The 23,348-nt window shown below is 36.6% G+C and overlaps 3 gene segments (V, D, J or C); all 3 read left to right on the top strand.

Moving 5' to 3' along the window:
* The window catches only part of LOC109089203, a gene marked incomplete in the record, with an annotated part of 99,088 nt that overhangs the window by 11,596 nt on the left and 64,144 nt on the right, over positions 1 to 23,348 (top strand).
* LOC122142284 lies at positions 9,356 to 10,420 on the top strand. The segment is given in 2 exon segments: positions 9,356 to 9,549; positions 9,656 to 10,420. Coding segments are annotated over 2 exon segments (498 nt in total).
* LOC109065202 lies at positions 13,064 to 13,670 on the top strand. The segment is given in 2 exon segments: positions 13,064 to 13,249; positions 13,339 to 13,670. Coding segments are annotated over 2 exon segments (381 nt in total).

The raw sequence follows: 23,348 nt of genomic DNA, 5'->3' as shown, positions 1-23,348 counted from the left end.
CAACTAGATGGTCTGAGTGATTTAATGGTCTGTGATACCTCTGCTTCTGTGATGTTCATTAAACTGAAAACTGATTGACTTGTGTCTATTGGAGGAGCGTATGTGTTCTCAGGTGTAAAACAGCTTGCTATGTTAGCCACAGAATCAATAAAATAGTGATTGAATGCCTCTGCCACAACCTGATTTTAGCATTTCCATATGATTTTTCAATTAAAGTGAGGAAGAAATCTGCCTTTTGGGGCGATCACCTGTCATTTTTCTTAGCTGGTTCCATATTATTTTAGCATTTCCATTTGATTTTTCAATTAAAGTGAGGAAGAAATCTGCCTTTGTATACGAAGTATACGAAGCAGCAATCTACTTATCAGTCTTTTATACTCCTGTCATCTTTTTGACGTAAGTTGGCATTTCCCCAAAATTTTCAAGATCCTCCCAGATGCAGCATTGACTCCTCATGTCCTTAAACTCAAGAAAACTTGACTAAGATGACTGAAATCCATTTAAGTTTCTAGCATCAGAACCACACACACACACACACACACACACACACACACACACACACACACACACACACACACACACACACACACACACACACACACACACACACACACACACACACACATTCTTCTGTGTACTTGTAGTCGTCCGCTCCTCCTTCTCATGGATAACACACACAAACATAACTAACAGTTATTCCACACTTATGCCCATACATTATAAGGCATATTCTAGACACAAAAATAAATAAATAATAACATATTGTAAACAATATATATTAGTAATTCAATATATTATCCCAATATGTGTGAAGATATCTAAAATAAATAAACCAATAGGCAGGGTAATTGCATTTCTTTCATATTATTCAACACCATATTTGTTTAAATTTATTTTATAAAGATTTATAAAGAGTGAACATGTTTTATATCATGTGTGACGTGACTCACAATCAAACTCAGTTTATTCAGTGATTGACAGAGACACGTGTGATGATCCTCATATCTGTAAAAAACCTGGATTTGGGGATTTACAGTGATGTTTTCATCCAAATATTGTCTCATATGCGAAAGTCAGGTTAATATTCTAAAGTTGGTTTTGTAGATTTATTCAGAACTGAATTGAATGATATAATAATTTGGCTATTATAGAGGATCAAATATTATGAAAAAGATGTTTACTCTTTATTTTTTTACTTCAGTAACTGTATTTTGTGTCTGTTAATGAGTGACTGTCTTCAGGTAAATGATGAGGAGTGTGTTTGCATATTGATCAGATGCTTCAGTGCTCTGAGAGTGTTTATAGTGCTGTGAGTTTAACACTTCATCACTGACACAAACAACAATCTTCATCAACATGACCTTCATCATCATCTTCATCTGGACTCTCACAGCGTTTGCTCAAGGTGTGTGGAGCACAAGTTTGATATCAATTCATTTCTTCAAGTATATTGTCAAAGTTTTGAGTTGATTTTCTTCTTGTTGTGTGTTTCAGAGTGTAGAGGACAGATCAGCGTCACTCAGAGTCCCTCAATGACAGCAGCTCAACCAGGAGAAACAGTGAAGATCAACTGTAAAACCAGCAGAGATGTGCACTTGAGTGCTTCGGATCATTTTTTAGCCTGGTACTTACAGAAACCTGGAGAAGCTCCTAAACTCCTGATTTATTACGCAAACCGCCTCCAGTCAGGAACTCCATCTAGATTCAGTGGCAGTGGATCTAACAGTGATTTCACTCTGACCATCAGTGGAGTCCAGACTGAAGATGCTGGACATTATTACTGTCAGAGTTTTCACTGCAGAACAAGTGGGTACAGCTGTGTGGGTGATCATGTATTCACACAGTGATAAAGAGTGGTACAAAAACCTCGGTCAGTCAGAGTCACAGTGACTGAACTGATGCTGCAGCTGCTCAAAGGAGGATCTGAAACAACATTGTCACACATGCATCTGAAAAAGAAAATTAATAATAATAATCTAAATGAATCTGTCACTATTAAAGGGATAGTTCAGCCAAAAATAAAAAATACCCCATGATTTACTCACCCTCAAGCCATTTTTGGTGTATATGACTCTTCTTTCATACAAATACAATCAGAGTTATATTAAATAATGTCCTGGCTCTTCCAAGCTTTATAATGGCAGTGAATGGTGCTCAAGATTTTGAAGCAAAATGGTGCATCTATCCATCATAAAAAGTTCTTCACACAATGAGTAAATTTTTTACCTGTTTACTGCACAAATACTCAACTATGCCATAAATTGGCTCAGGATTTTTTTGTTGTTGTTGTTGGTTTTATGAAAAAATCCCTTAAATTATGACCTAATTTAAATATAAAAGGTTTCTGGATATTGGGCAATGTGCTAGGGAAAGAATACTGCCATCTGCAGGTTAGAGGGAAATCTTTAGGTATTATAGTTAAAGAAAGCATGTGCAATAACCACATATATCCAGCAGAGGTCCATAGGGACTTATTAAATTTCAGTTCATGTTTTAACCTCCTCACAACTTTATGATATATATTTTGTGAATATATATTTATACATTCTAAAAAACATACACAATCTGTATTTTTGCATTCATTTTTGTTGTTGTCTGATATATTTTGAATTGTTTGCTTTTGCAAATTATTATACATAAATTGCAGAAATGTTACAAGTCACCACTAAAAGACATGACTGTAATCACATACTATTTATTTAAGAAAATGATTTATCATAAATGATTTATTTTTTTAGAACAAGAGATGAATTTTTCAAAGTAAGTAAAGCCAACACAATACAAAACAAAGCAGCAGCACCAATAATAAACAGGTAATGAACAGGAGTGAAGAGTTCACAGAACAATAAAACACTCTTTCTTTCTCTATTTCTCTCTTTGTGTGTGTGTGTGTGTGTGTGTGTGAGAGAGAGAGAGAGAGAGAGAGAGAGAGAAAGTTAGGATTAATTGTGTTATTAACTTGTTATTTTTATGTTGTGAAGTGTTTGTGATTTCTGATCTTTCTCATTTGACAGAATCTATTGGGCAGGTGACAGTGACTCAAACTTTCATCACCATATTGATCTGGACGCTGACAGTATTATGTAGAGGTTTGTGTCTGGAAGGATTAATTGTGTTATTAACTTGTTATTTTTATGTTTTGAAGATATATGTTTGTAAAAGTGTTTTCTAATCTGATCTTTCTCATTTGACAGAATCTATTGGGCAGGTGACAGTGACTCAAACTCCCTCAGTGCTGCTCGCTCAAACTGGACAATCAGTCACTGTAACCTGTACATTTAACAGAGATCCAGACTGCTGTAATAATAATGGAAAATATGCTGTCAGCTGGTACTTACAGAAACCTGGAGAAGCTCCTAAACTCCTGATTTATTATACAAGCAGCCGTCAGTCAGGAACTCCATCTAGATTCAGTGGCAGTGGATCTAACAGTGATTTCACTCTGACCATCAGTGGAGTCCAGACTGAAGATGCTGGACATTATTACTGTCAGAGTTTTCACTGCAGAACAAATTCTCATGGTAACAGCTGTGAAGGTGATCATGTATTCACACAGTGATAAAGAGTGGTACAAAAACCTCGGTCAGTCAGAGTCACAGTGACTGAACTGATGCTGCAGCTGATCAAACACTATCACTCACTACTGACACACAGAGACCAAACACAGAACTACACATGAGCTCAGAACTGAGTTAGGACTCAAATCAGCTCTATTAGACTTGTGAATTGATATCAAATCAAACAAGTCACTTCTCAGTTCCAGTGTTGTAGTTTTTGTTTTATTTTTGTTGATTTTATTACAATCATAAATGTATCCCATTCCCTGATAAACTGGCCTTATGAAACTATCACTCAAACTTCATAACTGTCTCATCACTGCATGAGCAGAAGTGAAACTGTTCCAGTTCAGAGAAGTTCAAAACATTTTATCGTGTATCTGCAAGTGTTTTTTCTTGTTCCATTGAGAAAGGTTCTGAATTTTTATTTATTTTTTATTTTATTTATTTTTTAATGTGAGCTAAAGCCCTGATCTAAAAGAAAGACCCAAAACAAAAATGACAAAAAAGGACAATTACAGTTATATTTTATTTATTGAGTAAATTTTAATAGAATGATAAAGCACTCATATAGTCTTGTATGAAGCACACAAAGCAGAGCAGATGCAGATGCGAGCGACTGAAGCTGGATGTGGAGAATGAAGGAGTCACTCATGTGCTGTTAGTCTCCATGTGAGACATGAGTGAGAAGAGCAGCAGATCTACTCTGAACACTGCTGTCTCGTCACGTGTCCAGTGAGCGCAGGCTGACCGCTCCGTGTGGCCTCACAGCTCACTGAGACGCTCTCCATCCACTCCTGCTCAGAGAGAGTCAGGCTGCTGCTCCAGCTGTACAGACCGTCCTTCTCCAGGAGCCCAGCGCTGCCCTCCTGAGACCTGCTGCTCCCGTCCACCTTCCAGCTCAGGGCTCCAGTCTGACGGGAAGCCCTTTGCTGGCCACACACACCAGTGTCGCTGTCTTCTTTGAGGAGATCTCTGCACTGGAGGGCGGCAGGACGCTCACTTTAGGACGAGTGACGCCTGACAAACACACAACAGTCAACTCAGTCAAGAAGAAAGCATTTCCCTCCTTTCAAAAAGTTTTCAAAAATATATGAAAGATAAATACAATGATAGCTTTTCTTGGCCATTTTAACAACATTAAACTGCAAGTCACTGGAATGAATTTTTTATAAAGCCAGTAAACAGCGATGGAAGTTTGGTGAAATATGGTACAGCGGGGTTATTATTTTCCTTTTTCCTCTAAAACCATCTAAGATGGCACAAAAACGTTCAAAACATCCACTTTTCAAGATGCACATGTATATTTGGCTGATCCTTGACACAATCGCGGGCAGCAGCACAAAGTTGATTCTGTGCTTACTTGATCAATATTTTATGTTTTTTTAAAATGTTGTAATTTAAGTAGCAAATGAGAATCTCTCAAATTAATGCATATATTTTGAGACGAAGGTCTTAACTATTTTCAGTTTTGTTTGAGATAATTAAAGCAGCAGTTTTTAAATAACGAAAGAATATGTAAAAGTATAGTATTTGGGGTATAAAGCGGCCCTGCTGTTGGGGCTAAAGGCACAAATAATTAACATGATAATTAATAGAAGGATGACTTTTCCATTTGTTGACATGACATGGTTAGATTCAGATGGTAAATATCGTATTTTATGTTGGGTGTCCATATTAGAGATAAAATCACCATGTTTAGAATGAAACCATCATATTTAAAAACATGGTATTAATCAGTATCATATAATAAAATACCATTTGTTGTTACTAGCCCTACTGTAAATCTGTATTAAATTATTATGGGATCTCCTTCAATGCTTTAGGAATCTTTTCTTTTTAAAATGATTTTGTTTCTGTATTTTAAAGTGCATTTTTTTTTGTATGAAAATATTTTGTATTTATATGACAGTATATTTATTGAACAAAAAATGAATATTTTATTTTTCAAAATAAGCAGAAAATAGCACAAACTTTGCTAAAGTGATTGTTTTTAAACAAATATTAACTGACATTATTTTAAAAAACATTATTTTAGCTGAAGTATTTGTATCAGTACTGACATTTGTGCCATTCGCGCCGTGTGGGGGGGTAAAAGGCCACATCATACATTTATAAGATTTTTAAACAAAATAAAGGACTTGTATGATTTATGTTCAATACAAACATATATGTTTTTCTCTGCAATTATACTACATTTTAGTTGCAGTGAAAAGCTAATTATTTTTAGGTGTGCCTTTAGCCCGTTGTATATATTGATTCGAATGTCATTTCATTAAGTCAACTTCAATGTACTGAAGAATGCTTTTTATTAACAAAGAATCAAAGATCAGATGTAAAGTAAAAGATAATAATCTGCAGGAGTTCATTACAGTTTTTGATGGCAGCATGAGAAAGACTTGGGTACAAATGTTTTTTTTTAAGTACAGAAAATATAACTTTTGTCTCGCATGTCTACTATAAATTATTAACCTGTCAAATATTTAAAAGATACAATTAAGCAACCATTATTCCCCGTTTGGAAATCATTTCTATAGCCTAACAAAGTGTTTAACAGTCAGTTGTTGTATTAACAATATTAAATGATGATTGACTTACTGCCAACATCCAGTTTGGTGCCGCTGCCGAAAAGTCCACCACAGTGATACAAACTAATAGAGCAGCTGAACAAAAAAACCTCCGGAACGCTTCACTAATGAAACAAACACACATCAACTGATGTCTCCAACAAACACATCACTCACAGCAGACATCACCTGCATTTACTTCATCTGCTTTTATGCAGTCTGTGTTTTACTAAAACATGAACCTGAATTTATGAAAAATTTACGTTTTATATCAAGTGTGACGTGACTCATAATCAAACTCAGTTGATTCAGTTATTGACAGAGACACGTGTGATGATCATCGTGTCTGTAAAAACCTGCAGAACATCCATGGATTTGACATAAAATTTATGAATTAACAGTCATGTTTCTATCAAACTACAGTCAAAAATATTCTCAAAGTCTCGCAGGAGAGAGTCAGGATCATATACTAAAGTTGGTCTTGTAGATTTATTCAGAAGTGATAAGATTAAAATCTGATAAATTTAAAACAAATTGGCTATTACAATATATAATGAAAAATGAAAAAGATTCATTTTTCACATTTTATTCATTGTATTTTGTGTCTGTTATTGAGCGACTGTCTTCAGTTAAATGATGTGGAGTGTGTTTGCATATTGATCAGATGCTTCAGTGCTCTGAGAGTGTTTATAGTGCTGTGAGTTTAACACTTCATCACTGACACACACAACAATCTTAATCAACATGACCTTCATCATCATCTTCATCTGGACTCTCACAGCGTTTGCTCAAGGTTTGTGGAGCACAAGTTTGATATCAATTCATTTCTTCAAGAATATTGTCAAAGTTCTGAGTTGATTTTCTTCTTGTTGTGTGTTTCAGAGTGTAGAGGACAGATCAGCGTCACTCAGAGTCCCTCAACGACAGCAGCTCAACCAGTAGAAACAGGTGAAGATCAACTGTAAAACCAGCAGAGATGTGTACAGATTCAGTTCTAAGATTTACTGGACCAGCATCCTCCAGTCAGGAACTCCATCTAGATCCAAAACTCCTGATTTATAAAGCAAACGTCCTCCAGTCAGGAACTCCATCTAGATTCAGTGGCAGTGGATCTAACAGTGATTTCACTCTGACCATCAGTGGAGTCCAGACTGAAGATGCTGGACATTATTACTGTCAGAGTTTTCACTGCAGAACAAGTGGTGGTTATTGTGCAGGTGATTATGTGTTCACACAGTGATAAAGAGTGGTACAAAAACCTCGGTCAGTCAGAGTCACAGTGACTGAACTGATGCTGCAGCTGATCAATGCTCAAAGGAGGATCTGAAACACAAATTGGTCACACATGCATCTAAAATAAAATCATCTAAAAATGAATCCTTCATTCTAATAATGGAGGTCGGAGGTCAAAGCATTAGTTGAGAGAAACAACTAGACACAAGTCCATCAGTGTCTCTGCAGATTCTCTATCAGACTCACAAACACACAGACTCAGCTGTTATTATTTATTCTTTTCGTCTTCTGCTTCTGTCACACTTTGGAAGTGTGTTTTTCTCCCTCATATCTTCATACTCTCTGAAAGGAGAATTAAATGTGTTGGAAATGGACCGATTGAATCTGTGCAGCTTTTAGAGATTGTGTGCTTTTTTAAATCAGAGACACGACTGAGGTCTGGGTGATTTCTACGGTGCCTGTAAGATGACACGGTCGGTTCACTTAGTTTTGTCCTGGCCACGATATATTAACTCGTGGGAACGTGATATTATGTCGTGTCCTCCAGATGTTATGTTGAGGGAGCAACATGTTTTTCTCGTGGCCACGAGTTTAATGCCTAAACAAACCTGCGTGACCATAGAAACCTGGATTATCAGAGATGGATTCATTAATATTTTATTTTGAATTAAGAAATTATTATAATATTTATTATAGAAATTATTACATCATTAAAATATTATATTAACCATAGGTCTTGGCTACCGAGTGATAGTCAGCATTCAAATGACGTTTATCGTGAATAAATGTTACATAAAGTGCATAATATAAAATAGGCCTACAATAAAAAAAAATATATATATATATTCATCCTACAGTCTTGTAAGCCCATTAACTGATCGTCTTTTTCCTGTAATATTTGTATATTATTATTATTATTAGCCTATTATAATTTTTTACACTTCAATATTCGTTTATATTCATTTTTTCCCTTTATTTCGATCTCTTTACTTCATGTTCTGAATACTTTTGTAAATAATAGCCTACTGTAAATGCTCGACATGCCAATCAAGCTTTGATTATGCTGACTGGAGTTTTGCAGTTTAAATTTAACATATATTTCATTTTATTTCGGCTAATTAATAGACTATAATTATAAATACTATAGTGTTTCGTTGAGGAAAAAATAATTCACGAAGTTTCATTAGTAAATGAAAACACAACACACTCAAAAGTATTCAGAATCAGAACGTTAAGTAAAGAGATTGAAATGAAGGGAAAAATAATAATATAAACAAATATAAAAATATAACCAATAATAATAGGCTAATAATAAGAATAATATACAAATATATCGGGAAAAGGACGATCAGTTATTGGGCTTACAAGACTGAAGGATGGATAAAAATGTTTCATTGTAGGCCTGTTTTATATTATGCACTTTACGTAACATTTATTCACGATAAACGTAATTTGACGAATATAAATGAATCTGTCACTGTTAAAAATAAAAATTAGCCCATGATTTTCTCACCCTCAAGCCATCCTAGGTGTATATGACTGTCTTCTTTCAGACGAATACAATCAGAGTTATATTAAATAATGTCCTGGCTCTTCCAAGCTTTATAGTGGCAGTGGTGGTCAAGATTTTGAAACAAAATGGTGCATCTATCCATCGTAAAAATTCTTCACACAATGAATCAATGAATCATTCACTCAAATGATTCACGCTGTTTATTTTGAACTATGTCAGCTTACCGAGCAAAAACAAAGTAGCTACTGACAATATTGAGCCAAAAAATAAAAAATACTCAGTTTAAACTTTTTGTTAACTAAACTATTGTATAAAAGCAATATCACATTCACAATCTTGCTGTTGGTCTGATATTCAGAAGAAACAGCGCTCTTGCATGTGTGATTTTGCTTTATATCAATAACAGATAATATTAACATGTGAACTCGTTAAATATTTTCTTAAGTCTCAGTGAAACAGCACAATAAACCAACTTAAACTTGTTAAAATTCTCCTGCAGTGTTTGCATAGAGAGTGTGTTTTACATGAGCGACACACGCTTCAGTGCTCTGCATGTGTTTATAACTCTGACAAACATCAAACATGATCAACAACTGTTTCTCACTAGAACTGAACCTACAACCAACAGAAATGACTTTCATCACCATATTGATCTGGACGCTGACAGTATTATGTAGAGGTTTGTGTCTGGAAGGATTAATTGTGTTATTAACTTCTTATTTCTATGTTTTGAAGAAATATGTTTGTAAAAGTGTTTGTGATTTCTAATCTTTCTCATTTAACAGAATCTATTGGGCAGGTGACAGTGACTCAAACTCCCTCAGTGCTGCTCGCTCAAACTGGACAATCAGTCACTGTAACCTGTACATTTAACAGAGATCCAGACTGCTGTTGTAGTGGAAAGCAGTGTCTCAGCTGGTACTTACAGAAACCTGGAGAAGCTCTTAAACTCCTGATTTATGGAACAAGCAGCCGTCAGTCAGGAACTCCATCTAGATTCAGTGGCAGTGGATCTAACAGTGATTTCACTCTGACCATCAGTGGAGTCCAGACTGAAGATGCTGGACATTATTACTGTCAGAGTTTTCATTGCAGAACAAATTCTTATGGTAGTTGTGGGGGTGATCATGTGTTCACACAGTGTAAAGAGTGGTACAAAAACCTCGGTCAGTCAGAGTCACAGTGACTGAACTGATGCTGCAGCTGATCAAACACTATCACTCACTACTGACACACAGAGACCAAACACAGAACTACACATGAGCTCAGAACTGAGTTAGGAGTCAAATCAGCTCTATTAGACTGTGATCTATCATGTGACAGACGGGTTTAACTCAATTATGCTCAGAATCAGAGAAAAACTAAAGTGCCTAAAGTGATATTAAATTAAACAAAAAACAATGGTGCCACGTTTCTCAGTTCCAGTGTTGTAGTTTTTGTGTTTTGTTTAGAAAAGATTATTTAACCCTCACTGTGTATCACCATTTGCATAGCCATCGTCTGCAAGCTGTGACATCGACATAAATAAAACATCAACGCAAACTTTATTGACTTAAATTAACTATGGCTAAAAATCAGATCCAGCCATAATATATTCCATCCAAAATCGGATCACAACAACTTTTGTAACCCAAATGAAGCACGTTGGTGGCTGTGCTCTCACTCTGGGGTACGTTTCCCAAAACCATTGTCAGCTTACTATGGTCACAAGTTCCATTGAACTCTATTGGTAACAACAGAACTTAACTAACTAATCTCCCCCACCTCACCCACCCTCACTCCCTTTATAAATAAATACATACGTGCTCTTGCTACAATTTGTACGTTAACAATGTATGCTGTTCTGTGTTAGCAGCAGCACGCACATATGTTGTTTACATTCAGATCAAAGCACGCACATACGTCGTGATACCAAAATAGCACCAGGGTTCCGTGGAGGAGACGAATTGTTGAATAAAGTTGTTTTTATTTGTGTTTTCTTTGTGTATTCTCTTAGTGTCGTAAAATTACGACTGAACACTGATGTTACATGGATTATTTTAACAATGTCCTTGCTGCGTTTCTGAGTCTTGATCGTGGTAGGATCCTTGCTGTCTATGGAGGGTCAGAAAGCTCTTGGAATTCATCAAAAATATCTTAATTTGTGTTCCGAAGATGAACGAAGGTCTTATGGTTTTGGGACAACATGAGGGTGAGTAATTAATGACAGAATTTTCATTTTTTGGTGAACTATCCCTTTAGCATGAAAATCCAACTATAAATAAATCAGAATGCATGAAATAGCATTAGACATCCCCTTTAAATAGATATTTACCGCTATTTATTAAAACATTTACTCTTATTTGATATGGTTTGAATTGGCTGTAAAATTTATGCTAATTTTTTTTTAAGTTCACTATTATTGATAAACCATGATTTGCACTTCAGTCATCAGTCAGTCAGTAAGAGTGTGTCTCAGTCAGTTCCTTAGTTCACTAGTCAGTGCACTACTCAGGGATCACATAACACTCATGCTCAAAACATTCCCACAATGCACCATAAAACCGGGGGGCTGTTTAATAAAACAAGTTTACCAAATAAACCAGGATTATTTCAGTTAGTCTGACTTATTTTCACTTGATTTGGTTTCATAAAGCAAAATTACCATAGCTCAAGCTCAGTCACTCTGACAACTTATGCTGGGAAACTGACCTGCTCCAGAGCAGGCTAACTGTCAGGCGTAGCTAAGCTCCTCTAACACTGACCAAAAGGAATGCTCCATTTGAGTGTTTTCTTTTGTTTTTGGGAGGAGTTTGTGTGTCTCTGTCCAGGAAGAAGACTGATTGGTTCCTGCAGTCCAACAGTCTAAACGCCCTCACGCCCATCCTACTCATATCACCCCAAAAAGACCACAAACACCCACTTCATCACTTCCTGCTCCAGCCTCATGCCCTGCTTTTCAAAAAGAACTGCACTGTGTCGCATTCTTTCATGATACGCTTTACCTAGTGATGGAAAAATTAAGCTCTGCGAAGCACCGAGGCTTTCCCCTCAGCTGTACAGTAAAAAGGTTCATTACTCAAAGCTTTTCAAGATGGTGCACAATAGCGACATCCTGTGGTCAAAAGGTGGAAAAAGCTGTCTTTGTGTCCCAGACGACCCCAGTAGTCCAGCCATTTTTGGACTGTTTCAGATAATAAATTAGTTTGTGCTGAAAACCTGTATAAAGCAAAGGAAATATGAAGTCTATATAAATAAGTCTTTGTGTCAGTCATTGTATTACACAATATGAATACATGAGTCAGTGAATAAATTTGTGGAAAAAATAGACAAGGCTAGGCATATAGAGGCTATGATCAAAATAACCGAAGATTATCATAGAATGGTCAGTTAAAGTGTCTGTGAATCAGAAATTAATACAAAATGACCACGCAAAAACTACACATACAAATATTTATTTGCATTATGATTTATTCTTTTCAAAGAAGTGAGTGACACTTCAACCTGCACAAGTGGTTCGTGTTATTTGAATCAGAATACGAAGCAGTCACGTGGTTGTGTGTGAAAACGAAGCTTCGGACGTCACAGATCACGTGGTTTTTGGCAAAACGAATCAAGCTCCGGTACAGTGCTTCACTGTGAGATGTTTCATTTTTTTTATTTTTTATTACAAGCTTCGAAGCCTCAGTGCCGAACGTCACATCACTAGAAATAATTCATATACAAAAACCTTGAATAATCAAAATGTTTTAACGTTTTTAATATATCCATAATCATAATCAATCCTTAATAAACTGACAGATGATGAAACACCAGTCAATATAATTGCACAAAACAAAGATTAAACCGTCTGATGTGCAGGTACAATGATAGACAGGATGAAATGAACAAACAATCTTCATTTAGGGAGCGAGGGACCAATGGTAATAAGGTAAAAAGCAAATTCTTAGGATTTCTTGGTTCTTGCAGGACATAAGAAGCCCTTTGCTCTCTTGACTAGCTAAATGACTAGAACCTGACAAACACTTTGAGCTGATAACCTGACAAACACTTTCTTGGCAGAGAGTCAATCCTCATATGCATACATGTATGTGAAGCTTAAAACCTAAACTAATATTTTGTATATTTTAATACATTTTCAAAAATTTAAAGTTATTAAAATAACTACCTTATATAATATTTCATATTTGTATGCTTATATAAAGTTATTAAAATAACTACCTTATAAAGGTCATTTAAATACAGGATCAGTTCATTTGCATATTGATCAGATGCTTCAGTGCTCTGAGAGTGTTTATAGTGCTGTGAGTTTAACACTTCATCACTGACACACACAACAATCTTCATCAACATGACCTTCATCATCATCTTCATCTGGACTCTCACAGCATTTGCTCAAGGTTTGTGGAGCACAAGTTTGATATCAATTCATTTCTTCAAGAATATTGTCAAAGTTTTGAGTTGATTTTCTTCTTGTTGTGTGTTTCAGAGTGTAGAGGACAGATCAGCGTCACTCAGAGTCCCTCAACGACAGCAGCTCAACCAGGAGAAACAGTGAAGATCAACTGTAAAACCAGCAGAGATGTGTACAAGGATAGTTGGGGGGATGAATCTTTAGCTTGGTACTTACAGAAACCTGGAGAAGCTCCTAAACTCCTGATTTACGAAGCAAAAAAACTCTACACTGGTACTTCATCTAGATTTAGTGGCAGTGGATCTAACAGTGATTTCACTCTGACCATCAGTGGAGTCCAGACTGAAGATGCTGGACATTATTACTGTCAGAGTTACCACAGCAGTGGTGGTGTGTTCACACAGTGATAAAGAGTGGTACAAAAACCTCGGTCAGTCAGAGTCACAGTAAATAAACACACACTACATCAGATCAAACACTATCACTCACTACTGACACACAGAGACCAAACACAGAACTACACATGAGCTCAGAACTGAGTTAGGAGTCAAATCAGCTCTATTAGACTGAGATCTGTCCTGAGACAGATGGGTTTAAAACATTTATGCTCTGATTCTGTGACAAATTTATATCAAATTAGATAAAACACAAATCTTTCACGAATCAAGTATTGTAGTATTTGTGCTTTATTTTTGTATATTGTACTTTTCCCTGATAAACTTGTTTTATAAAACTACCACTCAATCCTCATAACTATCTCATCACTGCATGAGCAGAAGTGAAACTGTTTCAGTTCAGAGCGTTGAACCAATCAAACAGTGAAACTGTGAGTTTGAGCTGAAAATCAGATTTGCATTGACAGCTTTAGTGATTCTGATCGTCTCAGAATAGAGCAGCTCCGTCTCCAGAGACCATGTTCAAACCCCCAAGAGCTTCAGTTCACATTTACCTTCTAAACACAGCTGTTCTCAACTATTACAATCCATCAACAGCAGCTGAAACTTTAGTGAAGGAAGGACACACTGATCAATGATGCAGTCGAACACAAATGTAAGGCGTTCAGAAGCTTTATTGAATGAACAGCAATGGCAGCACATTGAAAGACTGCTTGAGTATTGAGCTGTAAATCAGGAGACTGCTGTGAATCCTGCTGCTCTTTCACTGGAGAGACATCAGCACTCGGAGCTCTTGAGGAACGAGGTCTCGTGATCAGCTCCGTCATGTGTTACTCTGCAGACGAAGCGCTCGCCGGCTTCCCAGCGTGCTTTGCTGAGGCTCAGGACGCTGCTGCGGCTGTAGCGTCCGTCCCGCCCGCTCTCTGCACTGGTCTGAACCCCCTCGGTGACCTCTGACCCGTCCAGCGTCCAGCTCACCTGCGCCCCCTGTGGAGAGTAAGAGCTGAGCAGGCAGAGCAGTGCGGCTGAGTCTCCAGAGATCTGCAGAGAAGAGGGAGGCAGCAGAGACACGGAGGGCTTCACTGCGGGACCAGCTGAAAACACACACACACACACAACAGAAGCAGACATGAAATCTGCAGCTACAATTTCACTTTAGCATTATAAGATACATGCAGAAAAAATCACAATCAGTACATCTTGAAAAAACAGTCCACCTTCAAGAAACGGATTTATGTTTTGAGCAAGGCAACTCGAACCCCCAACTATCCCCTGACGCCGCAAGAAAAAAATGGATGCCCATTTCACATATTGGTTGTGTGTTGTTAAATGTGTGGTGTGCTATTCAGACTGCACAATCATAAATATCAAACCAAAACTTGATATGGGTTAAATAGCAGAGCACGAATTCTGATTTGGTCAAAATACTTGGCTGAAGTGTCACTTGTCACTGAGATGACAAACCCTTTACTTAAATTGGCCATCAATTACAGTCAAAATCATATCACACAAATAATTGAATTCAGTTTTAAAAATATCATCTGCCATTATAATGCTACAATGAAAACCTGTAAGTTATTTTAGTGGTAGAAGACTGTAAAAATGCTACAATGAAAACCTGTTATCAGTATAAAGATTAGTAAGTTCTTTTACTAAGGCGAGTGAAAAACTGTAAATAATAATACTTTTAACAGGAAATATACTACTTTCATTTCAGAAATAGTAAAATACAGAACATTTTAAACTTTTAGAGATCTCAGTGAAATAAAAGTCTAGCAGTCCACATGAACAAATTTTACCTAGTAAATGTGTACATGTTTGTTTTATAAGTGTAGAAAACAAATTTAGTATATTGCAGTATTATTTGTATTATAAAAATGTATACAATTATTATTTACATTAACAATTAATGCCTAACTTTAAGTACATCTTTGATCATTTTAGTTATCATTTTTTTCTTTTTGACTCATGATGACAGGATTTTGTCTACATTATCCAGGTTTTGCGGCATGCACAAATTGAAATATAAATGAAAAATCATAAAAATTGCTAGCATAGTAAAATTTCTGAAAATGTTAAATCTAGCTACATTTAATTGGGAAGTCAAATTGAACTTTAATAAGTACATACATGAATATGGCATATGAAAAATAATGGACTATATATCAAATATCATCTTACACATATATTTTTTTTTCTGATAATGATTAAATAATTCATGTAATAATTATAAATGTTAGATTTGGTGCAATCAATATGAAATATTAACAACTTAAGTAAATTATGAAATAAGATGGAAATGTACGTAATTATTAATTAAACTTACCAAAAACCATATTTTTATAAAATAAAAATATTGTTGCCAGTTTTTTGCTGAAATAAACTTAAATGACCTTTCTAAATGTACCACAGTGCTTCATTCTAATTTTAGATAATTTAAGAAAGACTTACTTCTGATCACCAGTTCAGTTCCTCCACCAAAAGTGCACCACAGTGCTTCATTCTAGTGAAAGCGTCGTACAAAAACCTCCGTCACACTCAAATAAACACAAACTCCAGCAGAGAAAGAGAGAAGAGACTCACACACTGATATCAGACTCAGCAGCAGCTCTTCTCAACATCACTTAATTATTGAACTAAAGTGACAGCACAAAATGTTCTTCAATTTCATCTCTACTTCTTATGGAATTAAAGATCTAAAATCAGTTTGTTTAATCAGAAGTCTCAAAATTTACGATTCATCGAATTTACATGTCTTAAATTTTACCTGCTTTATATCATGAATCTTTAGCAAGAGCAATTTTCATTGTTTGTGCCATTCATTTTGTGACCTATTGAATGACCTTTGACCTGTTATACAGTTCACAGTGATGACATGCAAAATCTGTTAACACAGATATGTTAACTGCTCTCAGTATCCAAGCCTCAATGAAACCCATCATTAAAACATTGTTTGGAGGGAGAAGCTCAACCTAGAATATATAATTAAATAACATGCAGTAAAACATGCTTGTTGTTTCTGAAAATTAAAAAAAAAAATATATATATATATATTAGCAAAGATACTGAATGGTAAAACTGTTTCTGCTGTCTTCAGGTAAATGATGTGGAGTGTGTTTGCATATTGATCAGATGCTTCAGTGCTCTGAGAGTGTTTATAGTGTGCAGACTGAGTTTAACACTTCATCACTTTACACACGGTACAACAACCTTCAAACAACATGACCTTCATCATCAGCTTCATCTGGATTCTCACAGCGTTTGCCCTCAAGGTTTGTGGTGAGCACAAGTTTGATATCAATTCATTTCTTCAAGTATATTGTCAAAGTTTGAGTTGATTCTCTTCTTGTTGTGTGTTTCAGAGTGTAGAGGACAGATCAGCGTCCATCAGAGTCCTCAAGTTCAGCACTGTTTCTGGAGAAACGTCAACGTCACTATAGAACCAGCAGAACTGAGCCTGGAATATATGGCGATGCTTTAACTTGGTATCAGCAGAAACCTGGAGAAGCTCCTAAACTCATCATTAAAAAAATGGATGAACTCTGTGATGTCAGTTTCAGTCGATTCAGTGGGAATGGAGCACGAGATGGGACTGATTTCACTCTGACCATCAGTGGAGTCCAGACTGAAGATGCTGGACATTATTACTGTCAGAGTTTTCACTGCAGAACAAATTTTCTTGGTGGCTGTGTGGGTGATCATGTGTTCACACAGTGATAAAGAGTCGTACAAAAACCTCGGTCAGTCAGAGTCACAGTGACTGAACTGATGCTGCAGCTGATCAGAGGAGATTGTGAAACAACATTGTCACACATGCATCTGAAATAAAATCATCTAAATGAATCCATCACTAAATAATCATAGAGGTCATAGCATTAGTCAAGACCAACAACTAGACAAAAAGTCCATCAGTGTCTTTATTTCTGGAAAGCTCTGGGCCAGACATATATGGGATGCTTGAGGAATCCCGTTACACAAGCCAGCATCATCAACCTGAAGCTTTCTCCTGCACACACACTGAAGCTCAGCAGGGTTGAGTCTGGTCTGTACGTGGATGGGAGACCTTCTGAGAAGACCAGAGCCTATATTCTTAAAGATTCGAAGAATCCTCTCAGAAAGCTCCTAATTTAGCTTAAACATTTCTACATAGGAGTCCTAGCTTCAGCGTGATTCAGGACCAATCTAACAGCAACTCTGAGCGAGGAAAAGACAAAAACTTTTATCTTAGTGAGGACCCTATTACTAGGTATGAAACAGCCTTTTGAAGACTGTGATTGTTTGGTTGTCCAAGAAGGAAATAAAAGAGAGCTTTTAAGTGTAGGGTCAATTATGAGCCTCCACTTTGAAATTATGGTGGCATTTTTTCCAGGTTTATCACACACCCACACACACAAACACAAACACACACATTATATATATTATATATTATATATTTTTATTTACCACGCTGTTAATGTCGTACTTAATGTATTTGCTAGGAAATGAACAGTGGCACAATAAGGTTCTGAAAGTGCTGTAATTGTTTGTGTGCTCACTTTGCTTTTAGAAGTTTGTGACATGCCCAAATAATCACTGCTGCATAGTTGCATTTTTCTAGTTGCCAAATATGTTAATTTAGTTAATGTAGTGAGTAGTGATGGCATTTCAGCGCTGTGTCAGAGATGTTAGCGTGTCTCTAATAGGATCCGTCACAAACATGATCCCTGCACAATCTAATGTGTAGCGTCTTATAGACTCACTGCCATGCATTGTGTGCAACACCTTTCTTCTCCCTCTTCATGTTTTGTCAGTTTTCTCCACTGCTAAAGAAGAAACTCTAAATCCTCTGGAAAAGTCCTCGGGCCATACTCCTAAACAATTTGGACCTTAAGAGCTCTTTAGAATTTTCTTGAATACGCTTTCTGATTTACTTTTTCCTTTACTAGGATCTTTTCTTTAATTTTAACACAAAAAACTCACATTTCTAAGAATTTTCTTAGATGTTTGTCACTAGAAGCAACTCTTTGCACTAAGAATTTTCTTGAATACCTGCCCCAGGAACAGATGTTAGAGAGATGTCAGCAAGTGCAGCAGGTACCAACTCATCATTCATTATTAGTTCCTAACAACCCAGTAACAATTCACTAAACAAACCGTACTGTAAAAATACACATCTGTAGAGGGGTGCAAAAATCATCCCTACATCACGTTGCCCAACTTCCCCAATCCTCCACACACAATCATTACAGTTAATTAGTTTGACATCACAAGTGATGTAGTATTTTACTTAGTTCTTATAACTTGTGTGTAACCACTTGAAATCACTTCAAGGTCCTACACAAGCACATACTCCTATTCTGAATATATTGGCATGGAGTATTGAATCAGTCTGTGCCTTTCATATGATTGCTATGATTGATTGTTTAAGATATTAGGAGTTTTGTTTAAAAAAAAAAACTTGTCAGTTATGATTGTGAACCAAAGCACAATCTATCAGTGAGGTTTCAGGACCATTAAACCAAACTAAAAACTGTTCACTGCTGCAGTGTTTGCATAGAGAGTGTGTTTAAATGAGCGACAACACGCTTCAGTGCTCTGCATGTGTCTTTACCAACTCTGAACAACCATCAAACCATGATCAACAACTGTTTTCTCACTAGAACGAACTGAACCTACACCCAACAGAAATGACTTTCATCACAATATTGATCTGGACGCTGACAGTATTATGCTAGAGGTTGTGTCTGGAAGGATTAATTGTGTTATTAAACTTGTATTTTATGTTGTGAAGATATTGAGGTTTGTAACAAGTGTTTGTGGTTCTGATGCTTTTCTCATTAAAACAGAATCTATTGGGCAGGTGACAGTGACTCAAACTCCTCCAGTGCCTGCTCGCTCAAAAACTGGACATCCAGTCACGTGTAACTGTACATTTAACACAGATCCAGACTGCTGTTTATATTAATGGAAAATATGCTGTCAGCTGGTACTTAACAGAAACCTGGAGAAGCTCCTTAAACTCCTGATTTATTTATACAAGCAGCCATCAGTCAGGACACTCTATCTAGATTCAGTGGCAGTGGATCCTAACAGTGATTTCACTCTGACCCATCAGTGGAGTCCAGACTGAAGATGCTGGAATTATGTACTGTCATACGTTCCCACAGCAGTGGTGGTGTTTTTCCCACAGTGTTAAGAGTTGTCGTACAAAACCTCGGTCAGTCAGAGTCACAAGTGACTGAAATCTGGTGCTGCAGCGGATCAAACACTATCACTCACTGAGCTGACAAAGAGACCAACACAGAAATAACACATGAGCTCAGAACTGAGTAAGGACTCAAATCAGCTCTAGTTAGACTGTGATCTGCAACCATAACCGCACCATGTTGGTTTTGATTTTAACATTGTAATGACACTCATATCTAATTTTAAATTCATATAGACAAGTCATTGTGAATCACAAGGCAATGTAAATGTTGTTCTTGACAGGTTCTGATGTATATCTCATTCATCCTCAAGCTAATAAGAATTTTTATTTCCTAACTAATTTCCTCATGAGACAGAGTGAAAATTTGCTGCCAGGTTCAGAGCGTGAACCGATCAAAACAGTGAAAATGTGAGTGACTGATGGCTGCAGCTGATCAAACATTATCACTCGCAGTCTCAGAAGCAATATAATCCTATCCTAAAATCCATTATAATCTGTATAAAACATAGTTATCATGTTTTTGAGCTTTCGTCGAGGGTAAATTTTGACATTTTTGCAGAAATTCAGACAGGACCGATCCCCCAGTCAGATATTGTGAGTCACTCACTCTTTAGATGATCTAACATTTATTTTTTATCCTTATCTTCCAGAAATTGAGAACACATAATATATTAATCATCATAATAAACATCCACATCTTTGTTGATTTATCTGTATTTTACATTGAATGATCATTTATTAGTCATGTTCGTCTATGTCATTCCTCATAATAGAGAGAAATTCAGAAACTGAACGATCTTACACAAGTAGATTCTCCTTCACCATTTAGATTTTCACCAGTTATAACATATGCTTATCAGTATTGTTCTCATGTATAATGATCAATGATCATTAACAATGAATCTAAATTTGAGAGAGCAGGGTCAATTAAAGAATATAATTTTATCATATCTATGTATGGAAAAGTAAAATAATCTAAATATCAATTAGGACCATATTACCAATGGATGTATATAGGTTCGACCATAAAAAATCTAAAACAAGTACATAGAACCTGTCATATATTTATTGGTTCTTGATTGTCCAGTGGTAATTTGTACAATTAATTAACAAGTTAACCGTATTAGATAGCTATTCTCAGTTAAGGTAAAGTGATTTCAATTAAAAAAAGTAAATAAATTGTATCAATTAGAGTTACGTAATGGTGTAATCTATACGAAGAAGCATATAGTCTTTTATATTCCTGTCATTCTTTTTGATGTAATTTGGCATTTCCCAAAATTTCCAAGATCCCCCCAGATGCAGCATGGCATTGCTAGGCCTCGTGTCCTTGAACTCCGTTTCAACTTGACCCAGATGACTGAAATCATTTTAAATTTTCTAGCATCAGAACCACACACACACCACCACCCACCACACACACATGTTTTGTTTTGGTGAATTGTGGGGAAGTCCATAGGCATAATGGTTTTTAAAACTTTACACACTGTATTTTCTATTGCCCTACACCTAACCCTACCCCCTTACAGGAATACTTTGTGCCGTCTCATTTTACTTTCTCAAAAACAAAAATTCATTCTGTGAGGGTTGATAAGCGTTTTGACAAAATGGGGAACACACATGGTTATGTCCTCATAAGCCACCCGCTCCTTGTACTACCCTGTGTCATATACCCATGCATTATAACAAAGTTGTGTCCTGATATGTCACCCACCACACACACACACCCACACATAAACAAACAACCATTTCGTGGTACTTGTAGTCGTCCCGCTCCTCCTTTCATGGGTAACACACACATAATAAATAACATTATTCCACACGTATGCCCATACCATTTTAAGGCATATTCTAGAAACAAAAATAAAATAAATCATAAATATTGTAAACATATATTATTAGTAATTCAATATATTATCCCAATATGTGTGAAGGTATCTAAAATAAATAAACCAATAGGCCGGGTAATTGCATTTCTTTCATATTATTCAACACCATATTTGTTTACATTTATTTTATAAAGATTTGTAAAGAGTGAACATGTTTTATATCATGTGTGACGTGACTCACAATCAAACTCAGTTGATTCAGTGATTGACAGAGACGTGTGATGATCCTCATGTCTGTAAAAACCTGGATTTGGGGATTTACAGTGATGTTTTTATCCAAATACAGTTTCATATGAGAAAGTCTGGTTAATATTCTAAAGTTAGTTTTGTAGATTTATTCAGACCTGAATTGAATGATATAATAATTTGGCTATTATAGAAGATCAAATATTATGAAAAAGATGTTTACTCTATGTTTTCACTTCAGTAACAGTATTCTGTGTCTGTTAATGAGTGACTGTCTTCAGGTAAATGATGTGGAGTGTGTTTGCATATTGATCAGATGCTTCAGTGCTCTGAGAGTGTTTATAGTGCTGTGAGTTTAACACTTCATCACTGACACACACAACAATCTTCATCAACAGGACCTTCATCATCATCTTCATCTGGACTCTCACAGCGTTTGCTCAAGTTTGTGGGAGCACACGTTGATATCAATTCATTTACTTCAAGAATATATGTCAAAGTTTTGAGTTTGATTTTCTTCTTGTTGTGTGTTTCAGAGTGTAGAGACAGATCAGCGTCACTCAGAGTCCCTCAACGACAGCAGCTCAACCAGGAGAAACAGTGAAGATCAACTGTAGAACCAGCACAGATGTGTATGGTAGTAATAGTTTATCCTGGTACTTACAGAAACCTGGAGAAGCTCCTAAACTCCTGATTTATGCTGCAAAGCTCCTCCAGTCAGGAACTCCATCTAGATTCAGTGGCAGTGGATCTAACCGAGTGAGTTCACTCGACCACAGTGGAGGTACAACTGAAAGATGATGGACATTATTACTGTCAGAGTTTTCATGCAGAACAATGTTATTATGGTAGCTGTGAGGGTGATATGTGTCACACCAGTGATAAAGAGTCGTGCTAAAGGGAAGGAATCACGTGATGAACACTTCAGGCAGACAAGCACACACAGCCCTGTCCTCACATTAAATACTTGTAAACACAGACTCAATAACATGTTTTTAGGATAATTTAACCGCAGCTGTTCATGCTATCTATTAAAATCCAGCAGGTGCACTTCTATCCTCAAAAATAGCTAGTTCATCTGAATGAATGACTCCACTACAAAATGACTCAAATTCAACTCCTGAGCTCCAGAGCCCCGCAATTTTATTGATTCAATTCTGTTCAAACATAACTGAATGATGCTACGCCAGTCCCCAGGCTTATTTGAAAAAACCAAAGGAAGCACACGTGCCAGAGCAGATATGCATGGAAAGCTACCAGTTTTGAAGGAGAATGAAGGAGTCGCTCATGCCAGTTAGTTCCAGCGGAGACATGCTGAGATTCACTCTGAACACCGCTGTCTCAGCCACGCCCCAGTGAGCGCAGGCTGCCACCCGTGGCCACCCCAGCCTACTGAGACGCTCTCCATCCACCTGCCTGAGAGAGAGA

This window comes from Cyprinus carpio, chromosome B24, assembly GCF_018340385.1.
Source record: "Cyprinus carpio isolate SPL01 chromosome B24, ASM1834038v1, whole genome shotgun sequence".
In the NCBI taxonomy this organism is placed as follows: domain Eukaryota; kingdom Metazoa; phylum Chordata; class Actinopteri; order Cypriniformes; family Cyprinidae; genus Cyprinus; species Cyprinus carpio.
This window is presented reverse-complemented; position numbering and strand designations above follow the sequence as displayed.